The sequence below is a fragment of the Narcine bancroftii genome, chromosome 3 (assembly GCF_036971445.1).
Source record: "Narcine bancroftii isolate sNarBan1 chromosome 3, sNarBan1.hap1, whole genome shotgun sequence".
In the NCBI taxonomy this organism is placed as follows: domain Eukaryota; kingdom Metazoa; phylum Chordata; class Chondrichthyes; order Torpediniformes; family Narcinidae; genus Narcine; species Narcine bancroftii.
This window is the reverse complement of record NC_091471.1, coordinates 208,575,344-208,592,959: the sequence shown is the minus strand read 5'-3', so window position 1 is coordinate 208,592,959 and position 17,616 is coordinate 208,575,344. Positions and strand designations below refer to the sequence as shown.

The following is a 17,616-nucleotide window of genomic DNA, read 5'->3' as shown; positions in this document are numbered from 1 at the left end:
ACATGTTTAATACTGTAGTGGAAAGAGGACAAGAAAAAATCTAAAGTTTCTTTAGAATTAGAAGGATTAGTTTAGGAATAACAAAATATTGGGAAGAGTAGGTGCTTTAGGTAACAAAAAAGAAAGGACCCAGAGCTACCTGAAACACAATGAGAAAGATGATACATGCCAGGTTAATAACTCCATTGAGACTTGGCCAAGGTAAAAACAAAAATAAGTAAAGAGAGCATACAAAATTATGGCAATTCACAGAAAAAGGGATGAAAATGTCTGCCATTGGCACATCTGTAGAGAAAAGGAGGCTGTTCAAGGATAAGAGATTGTGATCTGAGACAAATGCCCATAGCTGGGACATGTAACGAGTACTCTGTTGGTCTTTATAATCAGGAAGAGTATGTTGTTAGTACAGGGAAGATGACAGAAAATGGGTGGGATGAAATTTGATAAGGAGAAAATTCGAGAAAGGACCATGTTGAAAGTAAATGTCACCTGATCTGGATGTAATGCATCCTTTTTTATGGAGGGAATGAGGCATGGTGTTTGAGGAACAGCCCAATGTAATATTTAAATTTTACATGGAAAGGTGCAAGGTCTCGAAAATGGCAGATTAAAACCTTGCATCAAAAAATATGGGGTAGTAGTTACATGTAAAATCATTTAACTTAATCTATTTGAATGTGCTTTTAAAAATAGAAAAACTATAAGTACTTAGAGTAGTTCACTTTCATAAATAAAAGCCACCAGAAACTTGTTAACAGTAAATTATTTTTGATGAACTTGATTGAATATTTCATTGTAAAAACCAAGACAATTGACGAGGGGGCCGTGGTACAAGTTGGTGTTTAATAAAATCTCACACAAAAAATTTGATTAGAAAAATAGAATCTCTGTCATTTAAGGATCAAGAGCAGCATGCATTAGAAATTGGCTTAAAGACAGAGTAACAGGAAATGGTTTAGATGTCTTCCCAGAACTTAGTGTTAGGCCCACTGCTCCTTTGGAAATACACAGTACTTTGTTGATTTTGCCTTGAGTGTGCATGTAACATATAGCTTGGAAGAATAGTAAACAGTGAAGAGGAGAGAGCAAGAGAACATTAAATTGGCAGATAGGGTGAAGGATTTCTGCTATAAAATTAATGAGGTTCTCCTGGGAGTTCGAAAGATTTACAGCAGACTTGATAGAGGTATAAAAGATGACTATTAATTTATAAATTAATTTAATTTCCCATTAGTGAAGAGTTCATAGAACAAGAAAAATGAGGAAGATGTGAACAAAATGGCTATTTGGAACTATCTGTATAACATCACAAAATATTAAGGACTGCTACCACCCTGCTTGCAACCTCTTGACAGCTACTCCTGTCGGGAAAGAGAGTATCAGAGCTAGAACCACCAGGCTTGAGGAACAGCTTCTTCCCACAGGGAGTAAGACTGCTGAATGACATCTAAAACAATTCTCCTTGACTCTACTATTTATTAATATTATTTATTTTATGTTCTGTATATTTTGTCTCTACGTTTTGCACAGTCCTGCACCTCTCGGGTTATACTGGAATAATTGGATGACAAAGTTGAACTGAATGGAAACAATCAATCATGGCTTTCAAAAGGAAACTAGATAGGTGCTAGAAAGAGAATAATTTACAGAGCTGTTGAGAAAATGAAATGCAAAGAGATTGACAGTTGCTCAGCTGGAAGGTGATATTCATGGGCTAGATGGTTTTAAATCCTGAAATATTCAATTATTCTACCCAAAGCTAAGCCATTTCAGTTACTTAAAACTTGCAAAAACTTGAGAAGCACGTAACAACTAAAAGAAAATGAAGCTTTACCAAATTGGCAAATGGTTACAAGTATTACAATATTTAATTTAAATCAGTTTTGAAAAAAAATACAAGATCTTGACAGCATATTCATTTAATGCTTTTGCAAAAACATCCAAACTTGTTCAGGGACACTTGTTACTTCAAGGGCTTAGATTTATAATTTGTTCCTAAAATATAATAATTAAAATCTAAACAATGGAGATCAGAATTTCATTTTTTGATCTAATCAGGGATATTTAGTTTTATTGATAAATTCTTTAAGGTGTCAAACAAATTGTAAGAATATTGGGAAAGAGCAAGGGTATGGGTAGAACTGAATAGCTCTTTCAAAAGAAGCAGTATAGGCACACTAGACCAGTGACAGGGCACTGGGCTTTAAATGCATTTGATTTAATAACTGTAAGCTTGAACAAAGTTTTTTTCTGTTACCTTTGTTTGTTGATTCTCCTTTATGCAATGAAGCAATCTGAACTCGAGCAAGAAGATGTTCACGAGACTGGGTTAAAAATGATGTGAAGTTTTCCATTGTAGATGCAAACTGTTCAATTGCATTTTTTACAGATGCCAGCACCTATATAAACACAAAAACTATACTCAAAACTATCTCCAATATTTCTTAATTTGATGAAAATGTAGTTAAATTTTAAACAACTAGAAAAATAAGTTTTTAAATTTGCTTCACAAAGGAGCATCCTTTGGAGCATCATCCTCCTAAGCTTGTTCTGAATGATATGATTATAATCTCAACTCTGCCTTCTTGTCTACTCAATGTAATCTTTCATTCATTTATTCGTTCCGCCTTTATCCTCCTCAGCATTAAAAATATTCATACTTTTCCCATTGCCCTTTTGAGGAAGAGGGTTCCAAAGACACAACCCAGAGATTATTTTCCCATATCTCTATCTCATTTGGGCAATCCCATATTTTAAAACAGCAACCAGGAAGCAGAGCCCCTAACTTGTATTAAATTCCTCTAACTTGCTTCACCTACAAACTTATCTTCTGCAAATCATGCAATAGAACACTGTTCAATTTGCAGCTCAGGTTCCTGCAATCACATCATTTCGATAATATGCTGCTTTATTTCTCCAACAAAATAGATAATTCCACATTTTTTGCCCAATATTTGCACATTTGCTGGATCTTTGCCCACACACCGATCCACAATTATATTAAGTTGGCTTTGGATTTCTTTTAAATTCACATTAAACATGAATTCCAAAATATTGCCTGAAAATGTAAAAAGTGGTCACTTATCAATGCAGTTGTTGCATGCCAACATTTTAATTTGTTTTGAATTGACTTTTCATTTTTGAGTATTTTCCCTATATCAAGGTGATACTCTTTCAAAAGGATTGGTGACTTATCATGTACTAAATTGGCCCACCAATGGGATAGATAACTTAGTCTCCTTATTCAGTAAAGTGTTTCCTATCCCAAGTGCTGGCCAGTCCTTGTGAATTTACTCATGTACATGGACCTTTCTTGATTAGGCTCATCTGTGCTTCTGAAAACAGTATCTTGTTATCTAAACTTACAAATCTTTAAAAAATGCATTAAATTTGTAAAATTAAGTTGAATAACATTTTTAAAGATTAGGTTGGATATAACAGACTATACTATGGAAAAAGTGTTAAATTTTACTAGTTTTCATGAATCTGTTTTAAAAGATGGCCCTAAATGTGTTCCTACACCAGTGTCGCATATGTAGCCTTCCTTCCAAGATTGGGAGCTCATTCTCAATAGAATTGGGTATTTTGTACCTTATTATTCAAAGACTAAATGATTAGCTGTCTCTATTACAGTTCCCATACTTTCTTCTTTCAACTAAAACATTCTCAATATATTCAGGACTGAAAAACATTTTGCCTGGAAACATGTTGAAACCTTTAAGGGATTATAATTAAAACCTGAAAAATTTAGTCTATGAATGTTAAACTTTCTTTTCTCCAGAAGAGCTGCAGAAGTGGGCTAGCTTATTATTCCTCATGAAAATTAATCTACACCCATAAGCATACAATAAATCAAAATCAAACTGCACTTGTTTTGAATATTGCATGCTGATGTTTAGAGACATTCATCCAATGGCTTTTGTGGCCAGATGGAAGGGGTAAATGCTCTAGGGAACTTTTTTTCCCCACTCTAAGTTTATTTCAGATTCTTTTCAATTAACCTGATCAAAAGTTTAATAAATTTTACTACCCAGTAGTTTTTGTAGACCTCCATTTGAACGATGAACTCTGAATGTGTTCCTACGCTTCATTGTAGTTACTGAAGCCTTTGTTAAGGTAATAAATCAATCTTCATTGTTACAAAGGTTCAAGAAGTGACTGTTCACTGACTGGTTAAACTGATGTTACAGCACTTTAAAAATAATTTTCGGCTTTCAAGTCAAAGTTTCCCATAACAAGTGATACAAGCAATAGACAGGAGGAGGAGCTTTCCAATCACAGAATATCAAGAGGTTTGAGGTTCTTTGGTGTCATTCATGACAGTTCCCTGGAAGTATTAGATATCACAGATAGACAAGTATCAACTGAGCATTTACCATGCCATCTTTCCTCAGAATAATGAATGTTCTGACTCATTTGGATATGTACAAGCTGGCTATTCTGCGTGACAAGGTAATGTTCTCACCATCATCACACACCAACTTCATCTTGGTTGAGTAAGTGCAAAAGGACACTACTTCATTGTGACTGATGCCACAATGAACCAGTTCAGATATTGGCGAGGCAAGAACTGAACGATCTGGATTAGAGTCTGAGTAGTTTTCAAATGTTGAAGTTCCTGGCACTTGTTGGCTGTAGCCAGACCTGCGGAAAAGTTAGTGAACCAAGATCTCATAGGTTGAAGTTGCAAATCAATACTAAAGAATTTTAATGACTAAGATGAGTTCAATATAGATGCCTGATGAAATATTGTGCACCGTCTAGCTTGCCCGACAGAATGCAAATGACAGCATAGAAAGGGAAGCATCCATCCTCAACCTCTCACATGACTTTATGTGGAGCCAGAGGTTCAGCTTCCAGTCTGTAAATGTTTCAGATCTTCCTGCCAGGCGGTCGTGATAGTCCCATCATACAGCTGTTTCTTTGGGGTATAGGCCATCCAGTTTCAATGGAGTCTCTGGCTGCATGAACCAGAAGCATTGGTTTTATTCCAGAACAGCAGACTAACCACTGTGGGAACTTTGGTGCTGACAGAGAACTTGTGGCAGTTAATCAAATATGCCAGTACAAGTTCAGAGTTTGACGACCCCAATGTAGTATCTGGGCCACACAAAACGTAGTCCAACTTCTATTGGTTCTCAAGTAAAGTCCTGACCTGTACTCCTGTCAGCTGCAGCAAGTTACCACAATATCCACCCAACTCTTTCAGGGCTAGTGGTGCTCATTCACAATGCAGCCAAGTAATAGGCACCAGGGAAAAGTGTAGGCTGAGAAAGACCAATGAGAAGGCTGTTCGTATCTCTTTTTAAATAGCAAATTCCTATTGTCTTAACAGTTTGGCATTAATGTTAAATTCAATTTTTTACTTCAATCATTTCATTGCGAGGAGAAAACGAAGATAGTGAATGAACACACTGGCGGTGTGAGCAGTGGAAGAAACACAGCCACCACGTTGAGGGTCGTTAACCACAGTTTTTATTCAAATTCAGCCCAGCCCCTTTAAGGGCAGCATGAGCTCAGTCACCTGGTGCATTGTGACATTGTAATCGCTGCCCAGGGTGAGCGCTGGAAGGGATGCTGGAGTCAGAGAGAAACCTCTGACGTCGCCATTTCCCCATGGCTGCCCCGCCACGTGGGGATACAAGCGGGGCTGGTTTGCCATGAGGATGTGCGCCGCCATACAACCCCCCCCCCAGAACTGGCTACGCATCCTGTCACTTTGGCGGCCAGGCACAGCCGGCTGTGTTAAGTCTAGATGGGCTGCCTTCAGGTGGTCCACCGTAAAAAAAGTTCCTCTCTTTCCCCCCACCCCCACCTAACATCCAGGGTGAAGATACTGCCGGACCGGTGCAAGACTTTGTATGGCCCCTCGTACAGTCGCTGTAGCGGTGCACCTTGTGGTCCACTCTGCATGAAAATGAACTGGGCTAAGTCAAGCTCTTTGGGGAGATAAAGTGGCTGGGTGCTGTGGCGTGCCAGGGGTGGGGGAGCTAATGATGCCAGTCACCTGCGTAGGTCTGCCAGGAGGTTTTTGTCGGTGGCCGTGGTGTCAGGGTCTGGGCCGAAAAACTCACCCGGCAGGGAAAGCGGTGCGCCATAGACCATCTCCTTGGGTGCTGTCCTAATCCCAAGGAGGACCCAGGGTAGTTCGTCCACCCAGTCTGGTCCAGAGAGCCTGGCCATAAGCGATGCCTTCAGGTGCCTGTGGAACCTCTCCTCCAACCCGTTGGACTGCGGGTGGTATGCTGTGGTGTGGTGGACCTTGACTCCCCAGTAGCTTCACCATCTGAGTTCACAGGGCAGACATGAACTGCGCCCCTCTGTCGCCAGCCGGGCAAAGAGCGTGCGGAGGTGGGCTTGGTGTTTGTTGTGGTTGTGACTATTGCCAAAGTCCACGTCTTTTCCAACCGCATCCTTGAGGCGCTGGAACGTTTGGGCCATGTTCTTTAGACCATGGAACTCAAAGAGACCCACATCGTCTGGATGCACCAGGATCTGATGGTATCCCCGCACGAGGTCCACTTTGGAGAGGACCCATGCGCTGTGGAGGTTGGTGGAGAAGTCCTATATGTGAGGAACTGGGTACCTGTCAGGGGTGGTTGCATCGTTCAACCGACAGTAGTCCCCGCACGGTCTCCAAACCCTGGGAGATGGAGCGGCGATGCCCAGGCACTGTACGAGCGCCAGATGATTCCCAGTTCCTGGAGCCTGGAGAACTCCTCCTTTGCCTGCTGGAGCTTCTCAGGTGGCAGCCGTCTTGGTCTAGCGTGCAGCGGGGGACCTTGTGTGGCACTGTGGTGGAAGATCCCATGCTGGGGCAGGGTGGCGTTAAACCGTGGTTCTAAGATGGCAGGGAATTTGTGGAGGATCTGGTTGAACTTGTCCCTGGCAGTGGCTACGGCGGAGATTTTGGGCCTGCAGGCTTCTGCTGTGTCCAGTCGGGTGGAGTGAAATGTTTGGGCGTTGAGCAGACTTTTGCCCTTCATATTAACCAGTAGGCCGTGAGCTCTGAGGAAGTCGGCCCCTAACAGCGCGGTGCCCACGGAGGCTAAGATGAACCTCCAGTGCAACTTCTCCTTCCCGATTTGAATCTGTACCCTGCGGGTGCCGTAGGTCCTGATGGTGGAGTCGTTAGCCGCATGCAGGGTTGGACCTCGAGATCAGGTGTGAGTCTCTAATGCTGTGGGGGGTGGGGGGGGTGGGAAGGACGCTGAGCTCAGCCTGTGACCACCAGGAATTGGCAGCCGGTGGATTTGTCCATCACGTGAAGGAGGCTGTTTGTGTGGCCAGTCGTCGCAATCATCAACGGCGGCTGGCCTGGTTGTTTCCCTGAAACCTGCAGGGCTGGCGGCACGTAGGCTGGTGGATCTGTCCATCACATGAAGGAGGCTGTTTGTGTGGCCAGCCGTCGCAGCCATCAACGGCGGCTGGCCTGGTCGTTGCCCTGAAACCTGCAGGGCTGGCGGCACTTACGGTCTTGCGCTCCCCAGCGCTGGTGGCAGAAACACCAGGTCGACTGGCCCTCCTCTGGCTTGGTCTTGGGAGCGGCTTGCGGTCAGCTGGCTCCTGGTCGTGCCACTTGGTTAAGGGCTGCCTCGTTCGTGCGCAAGAGGGCATCCGCACGGACTGCTACTCTCCTTGGGTTCAAGAAGTCTTCATCTGTGAGGAGCAGCTGGATGTCCTCCTGCATCTGTTCCAGGAATATCTGGCGGAAGAGAAAAGAAGCCTTGTGGTCTTCCTCCAGGGCCAGCATTTCATCCTTCAGCGCAGGTGAACTATGGTCCCCAAGCCCATCGAGGTGAAGAAGCCTGGAAGCCTGTTGCTGGAGAGTTAGCCCGATAGTTCCAAGCAGGAGGTCTTTGAGGGCAGTGTACTTGCCCGTAGCCGGGGGGTGGTGGATGATATTGCCCACCCTCGCTGCCGTATTTTGGTCCAGAGTGTTCATGACATGATAGAACATCGTGGCGTCTGAGGAAATGTTGCAGAGTTGAAATTGTGTTTCCGCCTGCCCAAACCACGTTCTTGGTCGGTGGGTCCAAAAAGGGGGAAGCTTGATGGAGACAGCGTTAACCTCTGCTGAATCCATGGTGTTTTGAGTCCAGAAAAATGTCTGGGCTCATCAGGGTCACCACTGTGGCGGTGTGAGCAGTGGAAGAAACACAGCCACCACGTTTGAGGGTCGTTAATGACTTTTTATTCAAATTCAGCCCGCCCCTTTAAGGGCAGCATGAGCTCAGTCACCTGGTGCATTGTGACATCATGATCGCTGCCCAGGGTGCACGCTGGAAGGGATGCTGGAGTCAGAGAGAAACCTCTGACGACACCATTTCCCCATGGCTGCCCCGCCACGTGGCGATACAGGCTGGGCCAGTTCGCCATGAGGATGTGCGCCGCCACAACTCCATCTTTCACAAGCATCCACAATGCATAAGCTGAGATGGCCGAGGTGGTTAAGGTGTTCAAGGCATTTCCCTGTGCAGGTTCGATCCCTGCTTGCAACTAGTTTACATTTAGAGGTGTAGCAGTTGGCGTAACACTATTACAGTGCCTGTGTCTTGGATTCAAATCTGCTGCTGTCCATGAAGAGTTTCTACATTCTCACTGTATTTGCATGGGTTTCCTCCGGGTACTCCAGGTTCTTCCCACAATCACTGTCTAATTGGTCACATGGGTGTATTTAAGTAGCATGGGCTGGAGGGCCTGTTACCATGCTGGATCTCTATGAAATATGTATACTGCACGGGTGTAATGGTCATCATTCATTTATTTGCTGAATGTGCTTGAAGGCAGACACTCATTGGAGAGAGGCCCTTGATTTAATGTGTGCCACTTCTCATGCCACATTATCATTCCTCTCCAGTAAGAGATAGAATGATTATATCGCACATGTGTCAGAAGTAACCAGGTAGTTGTACCTTTGTCTTAATGGTTTCCTGAGTTTCTGATATTTCATCCTCTAATTCTATCAGCAGCAGACTCCCAGGTACAAATTTGCAGGAAGCTCAAGTCAATTTATTGCTAAGATTTTAGTGAACAATGATCACTTGGATGTTGAGAGAAGAATGAATTCCAAAGGCCAAGTGAGCAGCCATAATTCTTGGAAGCAATTGAAGCCTTTGGAATGGATAGTAAATTCTATTTGTTGATATTGTGACGCATGGCCTGGTTAAAGGTCAAAAGTTGGTTTTGCAAAGGTGAAATCACTGTGATTGATTCTTTTGTTGACAAACTTCTTAAATGGTTTGGTGTTTTACTGACATCTCTTGATGAGGTTCCAAGAAAAGAATAATTCATTCTACAATAGCTGTGATTGTTTCATTGGCCATCTGGTGGATGGGTTGATTATTATCCCTTATGGAAAATTCAAAGATAATTGATTAATTTGTACATCAAATAGCCTCTGCTCCTGTGCTGTTTTTAAAAACTGTAGCAATTCAGATGTCATTTTCATATCCTTTCCATGTGGTTAAAATCAAACAACAATCCTGAACTATGACAGGCTGGCTACTCTGATCCTTGACATACAGTCCAGCATGTAAAAAAAAGAAGAGGGTAAATTTCTAGATTTTCTGCACTGTTTTCTTGGAATTTTCAAGACTTTCTTGTCATAGTCATACAACGTGTATACAGGCCTTTCTGCCCGATCTGCCCACGCCGACCAAAATATTACACCCACATTAGCCCCACCTGCCTGCCTTTGGCCTATAATCCCTTGAAACCTGTATCTGCCTAAATGTTTTGAAACGCTACAATAGTACCTGCCTTCTCTGGCAGCTTGTTCCATGTACCCACTTCACCGTGTAACATCGATACCCCTGAGGTTCCTATTAAAGCTCTCCCTCCTACACCTTAAACCTATGTCCGCTGGTTATCAATTCCCACACTCAGGGCAGGCTTTGTGCCCTTCACTTACATATCACTTGGCCAGTAGAAGCTATTTAAATAAGGTGGGAGTCCTCAGCAGCCATTTTTTGCCACCCAGTTACTTTACACTGTGGTGTGTTCTCAGCCAAGCCCTCAGACTCTTAATACCACAGCAATTAGTGCATTTATAGAAGACCAGAGACAGAGGTGTTGGCATGAGTAAAGGCTTTCTGATTATTATCTTGAGGTTAAGGTGTCTGATCCCTACTTGCATTGGCAGATATGCATCTTCAGGAAGTGATAACTGAGGTCTGAGATATTATATTTGACCCCGGAATATGGGTTCAGTAATTCAGATTATTGTTTTAGATGTGGCTCATGTATTGGAACTTTTCTACATGCCGCTTGGACTTGTGTTAAAGTTCAGTCATTTCGGCAAGGAATTAAAGTAATTTTGGAAAAATTATATAATTTTATATTACTGTTAGATCCAAAGATTTTTTGTTGGGAAATTTGTATTTGTTAAAATTCAAATTGCTTTTTTACGTTTGGTGTTATCAGTAGCGTGTAAATGTGTTGCGATAACTGAGCTCAAGAGAATAAGAAGTTGCTGCAGAAATGTACAGTTAAATGGTGGAGGACAATAAACAACAGTATGACTAGTCTAAAGGAGCAGTATATTGAAAACAAAAGTAGGTAAACTCACTCATTGTTTGACTTACATGAAAGGAAACTGAAATGTTCACAACTGCCAGAAGGATATGGACTAAATGTAGGCAAATGGGACCAGTCCAAATTGCCAAATTGGTCACCACAGACATGTTGGGCTGTGTTCAAAAGCATCCCACATAATGCAAATAGAACTTGGCCCCCAAATTTCCTATGATCAGTGTACCTTTTTTTTTCAAACTTTATTTAAAAGATAGAAAAAACATAACATACAGTATAGTAATAATCAAAAAAAGATTTTACAAAGATATACATAAAGCACGCTCCCACCCCTTCAGCCAGCTCCCTTAAGGGAAGCAACAAAAAAAATATAATTATATATATATATAAAAAGAAAATATTATAAATGTTAATAACATTTCAAAGTATATCTAAATGCATAGATTTCAAATATGGAGACCACTTACTAACAAAAGAAGAATAATTATCATGTAAATTATAAGTAATTTTTTCCATGACAATACATACTTTCAATTCATTGTGCCAGCATGATATATTAATCTCGGTATCATCTTTCCAAGTACTAGCAACACATTTACGTGCTACTGATAACACCAAACGTACAAAACCAATTTGAATCCGTCTTAATATAAGTTCGTAATTTAATTGATATAATGATTGATAATGAGTATCTATAAACACACCTAAATATTTAATTTTACTTGTCCACCTTAATTTTGTAATAGTTTTAAATTCAGAATAATCTCCCACTCCAACTGGTAAAATTTCACTTTTATCACAATTAACTTTATATCCCAATAATTCTCCAAATTTCAACAAACACTCTTGCAATTGTTTCAACGATCATTCCTGTTCCATCAAGTATACCAACACATCGTCCGCAAATAAATTAATTTTATATTCTTCATTTTTAACCCTCATCCCTCTAATTTCTTCATTTTGTCTAATAGCCTGAGCTAACGGTTCAATAGCCAAAGCAAATAAGGCTGGTGACAATAGGCAGCCCTGTCGAGTTGAACGAGTCAATTTAAATGGTAAAGAAATCTTTCCATTTGTCACCACCCTAGCAATTGGTTTCGTATATAAAGCCTTAACCCAACCAATAAAAAAAGAGCCGAATTTAAATTTCTCTAACACTTTAAATAAAAAATCCCACTCAACCCTATCAAAAGCTTTTTCTGCATCTAATGCATAGGGTGGTTAGGTTGCTTTCGGTATACGTCGACCAAAGTAATTAATCGAAATATATTGTCTGATGCATTTCTATTCTTAATAAAACCTGTTTGATCAATATGTACCAATTTGGGTAAATATTTAGCAAGTCTATTAGCTAATACTTTCGCTATAATTTTATAATCTACATTTAATAAAGAAATAGTTCTATATGAAGACACTTTTAATGGATCTCTATCTTTTTTTGGAGAATAACAGTTATTTTTTTTCACACTATGAACCATATTGACCAAAATACACACAAACATTTCCCTCTTGAATATACACAGTGTCATTTTCTCCCCTTTTCCCCCCTCCCTTCCCTGCCTCCTTCCAACCCCCTCCCCACCCACTGAACATTCAACATATACATTAAACCCATTAAACAATGTCATCGTTAAATGAAAATAAACAAAAAAATTGTGTCATCTACTTTTAAACACTGGGTCAGTTCATTTTGTCTTCTTCTCATTTCTGTCATTTTAGGTGGTGGAGGTTCGGGGTAGGACCTCTCTGTTGTGTTCCATGTATGGTTCCCAAATTTGTTCGAATACTGTGATGTTATTTCTTAAATTATATGTTATTTTTTCCAATGAAATACATTTATTTATTTCTATGTACCATTGCTGTATTCTCAGGCTATCATCTGATTTCCAGGTTGACATTATACATTTTTTTGCTACAGCTAAAAGGCTATCATAATAAATCTTTTTTGTGCTTCATCCAAATTGAGGCCAAGTTCTTTACTTCTTATATTACTTAGAAGAAAGATCTCTGGATTTTTTGGTATGTTATTTTTTGTGATTTTAATTAATAAACCTGATTTAGATCTTCCCAAAATTTTTCCGCTTTCTCACATGCCCAAATTGCATGTACCGTTGTTCCCATTTCCTTCTTACAGCAAAAACATCTATCTGATACTGTTGGGTCCCATTTATTTAACTTTTGGGGCATGGAATATAGCCTGTGTAACCAATTATATTGTATTGTATCAAGCGTAACCTCGTGTTTATTGTATTTCTCATAGTTGCGGAGCATAGCTTTTCCCATGTTTCATTCTTTATCTTTATGTTTAGATCTTGTTCCCACTTTGGTTTGGGTTTACAGCTTATTTCATCATTCTCTTTCTCTTGCAGTTTGATGTACATGTTTGTTATAAATCTTTTAATTATCATTGTGTCTGTAATCACATATTTAAAACTGCTTCCTTCTGGTAACCTCAGCCTGCTTCCCAATTTGTCCTTCAAGTAGGTTTTCAGTTGGTGGTATGCAAACATTGTACCGTGATTTATACCATATTTGTACTTCATTTGTTCAAAAGATAATTTATTTCCAGAAAAACAATTTTTTATTCTTTTGATCCCTTTTCTCTCCCATTCTCTAAAGGAAAGGTGTTTATTGTGAAAGGGATTAGTTGATTTTGCATCAATATTAATTTTGGTAGTTGATAATTTGTTTTTTTCCTTTCTACGTGAATCTTCTTCCACATGTTGAGCAGATGGTGTAGTACTGTTGAATTCCGATGTTGCACGAGCTTTTCATCCCACTTATATAGTATATGTTCTGGTACCTTCTCCCCTATTTTATCTAGCTCTAATCTGGTCCAATCTGGTTTTTCCCTTGTTTGATAAAAATCTGATAGATATCTTAATTGTGCTGCTCTATAATAATTCTTAGTTTGGTAGCTGTAAGCCCCCTTGTTTGTACCATTCTGTTAATTTATCTAACGCTATCCTCGGTTTTCCCCCCTTTCCATACGAATTTCCTTATTATTTTCTTTAGCTCATGGAAGAATTTCTCTGTTAAGTGAATTGGTAAAGATTGAAATAAGTATTGTATTCTTGGGAAGATATTCATTTCAATGCAATTTACCCTTCCTATCAGTGTTAGTGGTAAATCTTTCCAATGTTCTAAGTCATCTTGTAATTTCTTCATTAATGGCTGATAATTTAACTTGTATAGATGGCCTAGATTATTATCTAGTTGAATACCTAGGTATTGGATTGCTTTGTGTTTGCCATTTAAATGGTGATTCTTTCTTAAACTTTGTGAAATCCACATTATTCATTGGCATCACTTCACTTTTATTTGCGTTGATCTTGTACCCTGATACTTCATTGATAATTCTGGTTCTGTTAAGTATACTATAATATCATCTGCAAATAGACTGATTTTCTGTTCCTTCTCTTTTATTTTTATCCCTCTTATTTTATTTTCTGTTCTTTTCAGTTCTGCCAAGGGTTCTATAGCTAATCTATAGCTATAGTGAGGGAGATAGTGGGCATCCCTGCCTAGTTGACCTGCTTAATTTAAATTGGTTTGATATATATCCATTTACTGTCAGCTTCACCAATGGTCCCTTATATAATGCTTTAATCCAATTAATATATTTCTCTGGTAGGTTGAACATCTATAGTACTTTGAATAAATAATTCCATTCTACTCTGTCAAACGCTTTCTCTGTGTCTAAGGCAACCGCCACTGTTGGCGTCTTGTTTCCTTGTACTGCATGGATTAAGTTAATGAACTTACAGATATTGTCCATTGTTCATCTTTTCTTAATAAATCCAGTTTGATCTAGTTTTACTATTTTTGGTACACGGCCAATCTGTTTGCTAATAGTTTAGCTATTATCTTATAATCTGAGTTAAGTAGAGATATTGGTCTCTACAATGCTGGTGTTAGTTGATCTTTCCCCGTCTTTGGTATTACTGTAATTATTGCTGTTTTGCATGAATCTGGCATGTTTTGTGTTTCTTCAGTCTGGTTCATTACTTCCAGGAGAGAAGGAATTAAGTTTTTAAATGTTTTATAGAATTCTATTGGGAGTCCGTCCTCAAACTGATAACTTTGTAAAGTATTATAATGTAATTTTAACTTCGCTAATGCGGCTTTTTCATCTTCTGTTACACCTTTCTGAAAATCTTTCTCTAACTCAGCAATCTGATTTTCTAACTCTCAACTTTCTGCCATATATTGTTTCTTAACTTTCGTAGAATAACTAATAATCTTCCCCCTCAAATAAGCTTTTAAAACATCTATTTTTTAAAAATAGCACAAAAAAACCACCCTAAGGTAGTAATACCCTAAAAATCTGGGTGTGGTAAACTCACTAGCGGCAGATGACTGTCAAAGTTTTCAGTGTCATCCACCCGCCCCCCCCAGCCAGATACAATAGACAATAGACAATAGACAATAGGAGCTGGAGTAGGCCATTTGGCCCGTCGGGCCAGCACCGCCATTTTAGATCATGGCTGATCATTACCATCAGTACCCCTTTCCAGCCTTATCCCCATAACCCTTAACTCCGTTACCCACAAGAGTCTTATCTAACTCTCTTTTGAACATAGTCAGCGAATCCGCCTCTACCACCCTCTGTGGCAGAGCATTCCACAGATTCACACTTCTCTGGGTAAAAAAATGCTTTCTCATCTCCGTCGTAAAGGGCCTACCCTGTATTCTTAAACTATGCCCTCTAGTCCTCGTCTCCCCTATCATTGGGAACAAGTAATCAGACTTCACCTTGTCTATCCCCCTGATGATTTTGTATACCTCAATCATGTCCCCCCTCATCCTTCTAAACTCCAATGGATACAAGTCCAGTTTTTCTAGCCTTGCTGCATATTACAACCCTGCCATCCCTGGAACTAACCTTGTAAATCTGCGCAGCACACCCTCTATAGCTAGTATGTCCTTCCTCAAGTTTGGAGACCAGAACTGGACGCAATACTCCAGGTGGGGTCTCACCAGGGCCCTGTATAACTGCAGAAGGGCGTCTCTGTTCCTATACTCCAATCCCCTCTTTATGAAAGCCAACATTCCATTTGCCTTCTTCACAGCTTTCTGAACCTGCATGCTAGCCTTCAGTGACCGGTGAACAAGTACACCCAGATCCATTTGCACTTCCCCACTCCCTAGCTTGTCTCCATTTAAATAATACTAGCTTTAGCTTTCCTATTACTTCCCCCAAAATGAATAACCTCACATTTGTTCACATTGAAATTCATCTTCCATTTAGCCGCCCACACCTCCAGCCTGTCCAAGTCCCTCTGCATTTTCCTTACATCCTCCTCACACCCCACACCGCCACCCAGTTTAGTGTCATCTGCAAATTTGCTCATGTTATTTATAATCCCCTCATCCAAATCATTAACATAAATTACAAACAACTGAGGACCCAACACCGATCCCTGATAATACATATTATTATTATTTAATTAAACACAATCAAATATAGTCCATATATTCAGCCCAATAAGAGTTTGTGTCAACTCTTCTTTCTTTCCATTCTTTCCATACCCATGTCCATTTCCATTTACCCTCCTCTTAGGAGACAATGGGGGAGAACGCCCATTTCTTCGCAATTCCGGCAAAGAATTAGCAAAAACAAAAGCATCATGATCATTCTCAAAGAACTGAGACTGAAAATTTCCATAAAAAACCTTCAAAATTGCAGGATAACGAAAAGCAAACTTGTAGCCTTTTCACCACAAAACATCTTTAGCCATATTAAATTCTCGTCTTCTTCTAATAACCTCTTGTCTCAAATCGCCATAAAAAAGTTATTTTGAACCATTAATGGAGACTGACCCTGCCGTGCTTTCTGTATCGCCATACGTAGAATAATTTCTCTGTCTTGGTATTTTAAACAACGAACCAAGACTGCTCTCGGTGTTTGTCCTGGAAGTGGTTTTCTTCTCAGTGCTCTATGAGCCCGATCCAATTCCAAGCCTTCAAGAAAAAGCTCTGGGATCCACTGCTTAAACATTTTTATAGATCGGAACCTTCAATGTCCTCTGAGAGACCAACTATTTTCACATTATTCCTTCGGCTTTGATTTTCCAACAAATCAATCTTCTTCAATGAATCTCTTTTTTGAATCCCCCAATCTACAAAAGAACCTACTTTTTCCATTTTTTTTCTCCACCTGATTTTAACACTCAGAAAAGGCTGTTTCAATTTTCTTTAAATTATCTTGCACAGTTTTGACTGATTTTAATAATCCATTAATATCACTCTTAACTACAGTCATTTCTTGTTTCATAGTTGACATTTTATCACACAAGGTATTCATTTTTATTTTCATCTCCATAATTCCTTGATTCACCGGAGTTGACATTTGTTTTGACATATTGTACATTTGACAAGCAATCCCTTCCAAACAGTGAACACTGACTCCATTCCAGATTCCACCTTCACTTTTTGACTACAGGCTCCTCCTGGACAAATTCCAATAAGGTAAGTTCCTCTTCTTCCTCAGTCATTGTAAATCCTTTAGCTGAATGGCTGCGGGTCTAGACACCCAACGCCGGCACTCCAACCTCTTCGGGATACTGGCGTTCGGGCTCCCTCACAGCCCATACTTTGTCCAGCAATTCTTGGACCCAGGATGCCCCATGCAAGCCAGGCAAAGCCACCGGACGCGCAGGAGCGTCCTCCAACGCTACACCGGACGCCCCCGGGCTGCCCAGCGAGGTCGCAGGTCCCCTTGTCGGCCGTGCCACCCGCACACACGACTTCACATGAATGCGGGTTGTCAACGGCCGAATTCACCAAAGTGTCGGCGCCGTCTTGCGGAGGGAGGATCGGTGCCGAGGTCAAACTCTAATAGGCTGGAGTCCTCTGAGGCTTGGAAACTCCCAACGACGACTCCATGGATTCAGCTATGCAGGTAGGCCTCAGTTCTTCCGCACTTTTGTACGGTAAATTTTTCTGAAGTTGAAGTTTAATTTTTTTCACATTAGATGCCATAATAAATCACTGTTATTTAAACAACTGTAAATATTTTTAACCACTTTTATGCTTTTTTAAAACCGGCTATTTAGTAATCCAGCTGGGGAAAGGTGAAAT

The 17,616-nt window shown here is 40.3% G+C and overlaps 1 protein-coding gene across 4 annotated transcripts in view; it reads right to left on the bottom strand.

Moving 5' to 3' along the window:
- Nucleotides 1–17,616, bottom strand: part of fhip1aa (FHF complex subunit HOOK interacting protein 1Aa) — a 192,913-nt gene that overhangs the window by 2,510 nt on the left and 172,787 nt on the right. For all 4 annotated transcript variants that reach the window (XM_069926449.1, XM_069926451.1, XM_069926448.1 and 1 more), the window contains exon 11: nucleotides 2,258–2,399. In XM_069926449.1, the coding sequence (XP_069782550.1) occupies nucleotides 2,258–2,399 (142 nt within the window). The remainder of the gene's footprint in view (nucleotides 1–2,257; nucleotides 2,400–17,616) is intronic.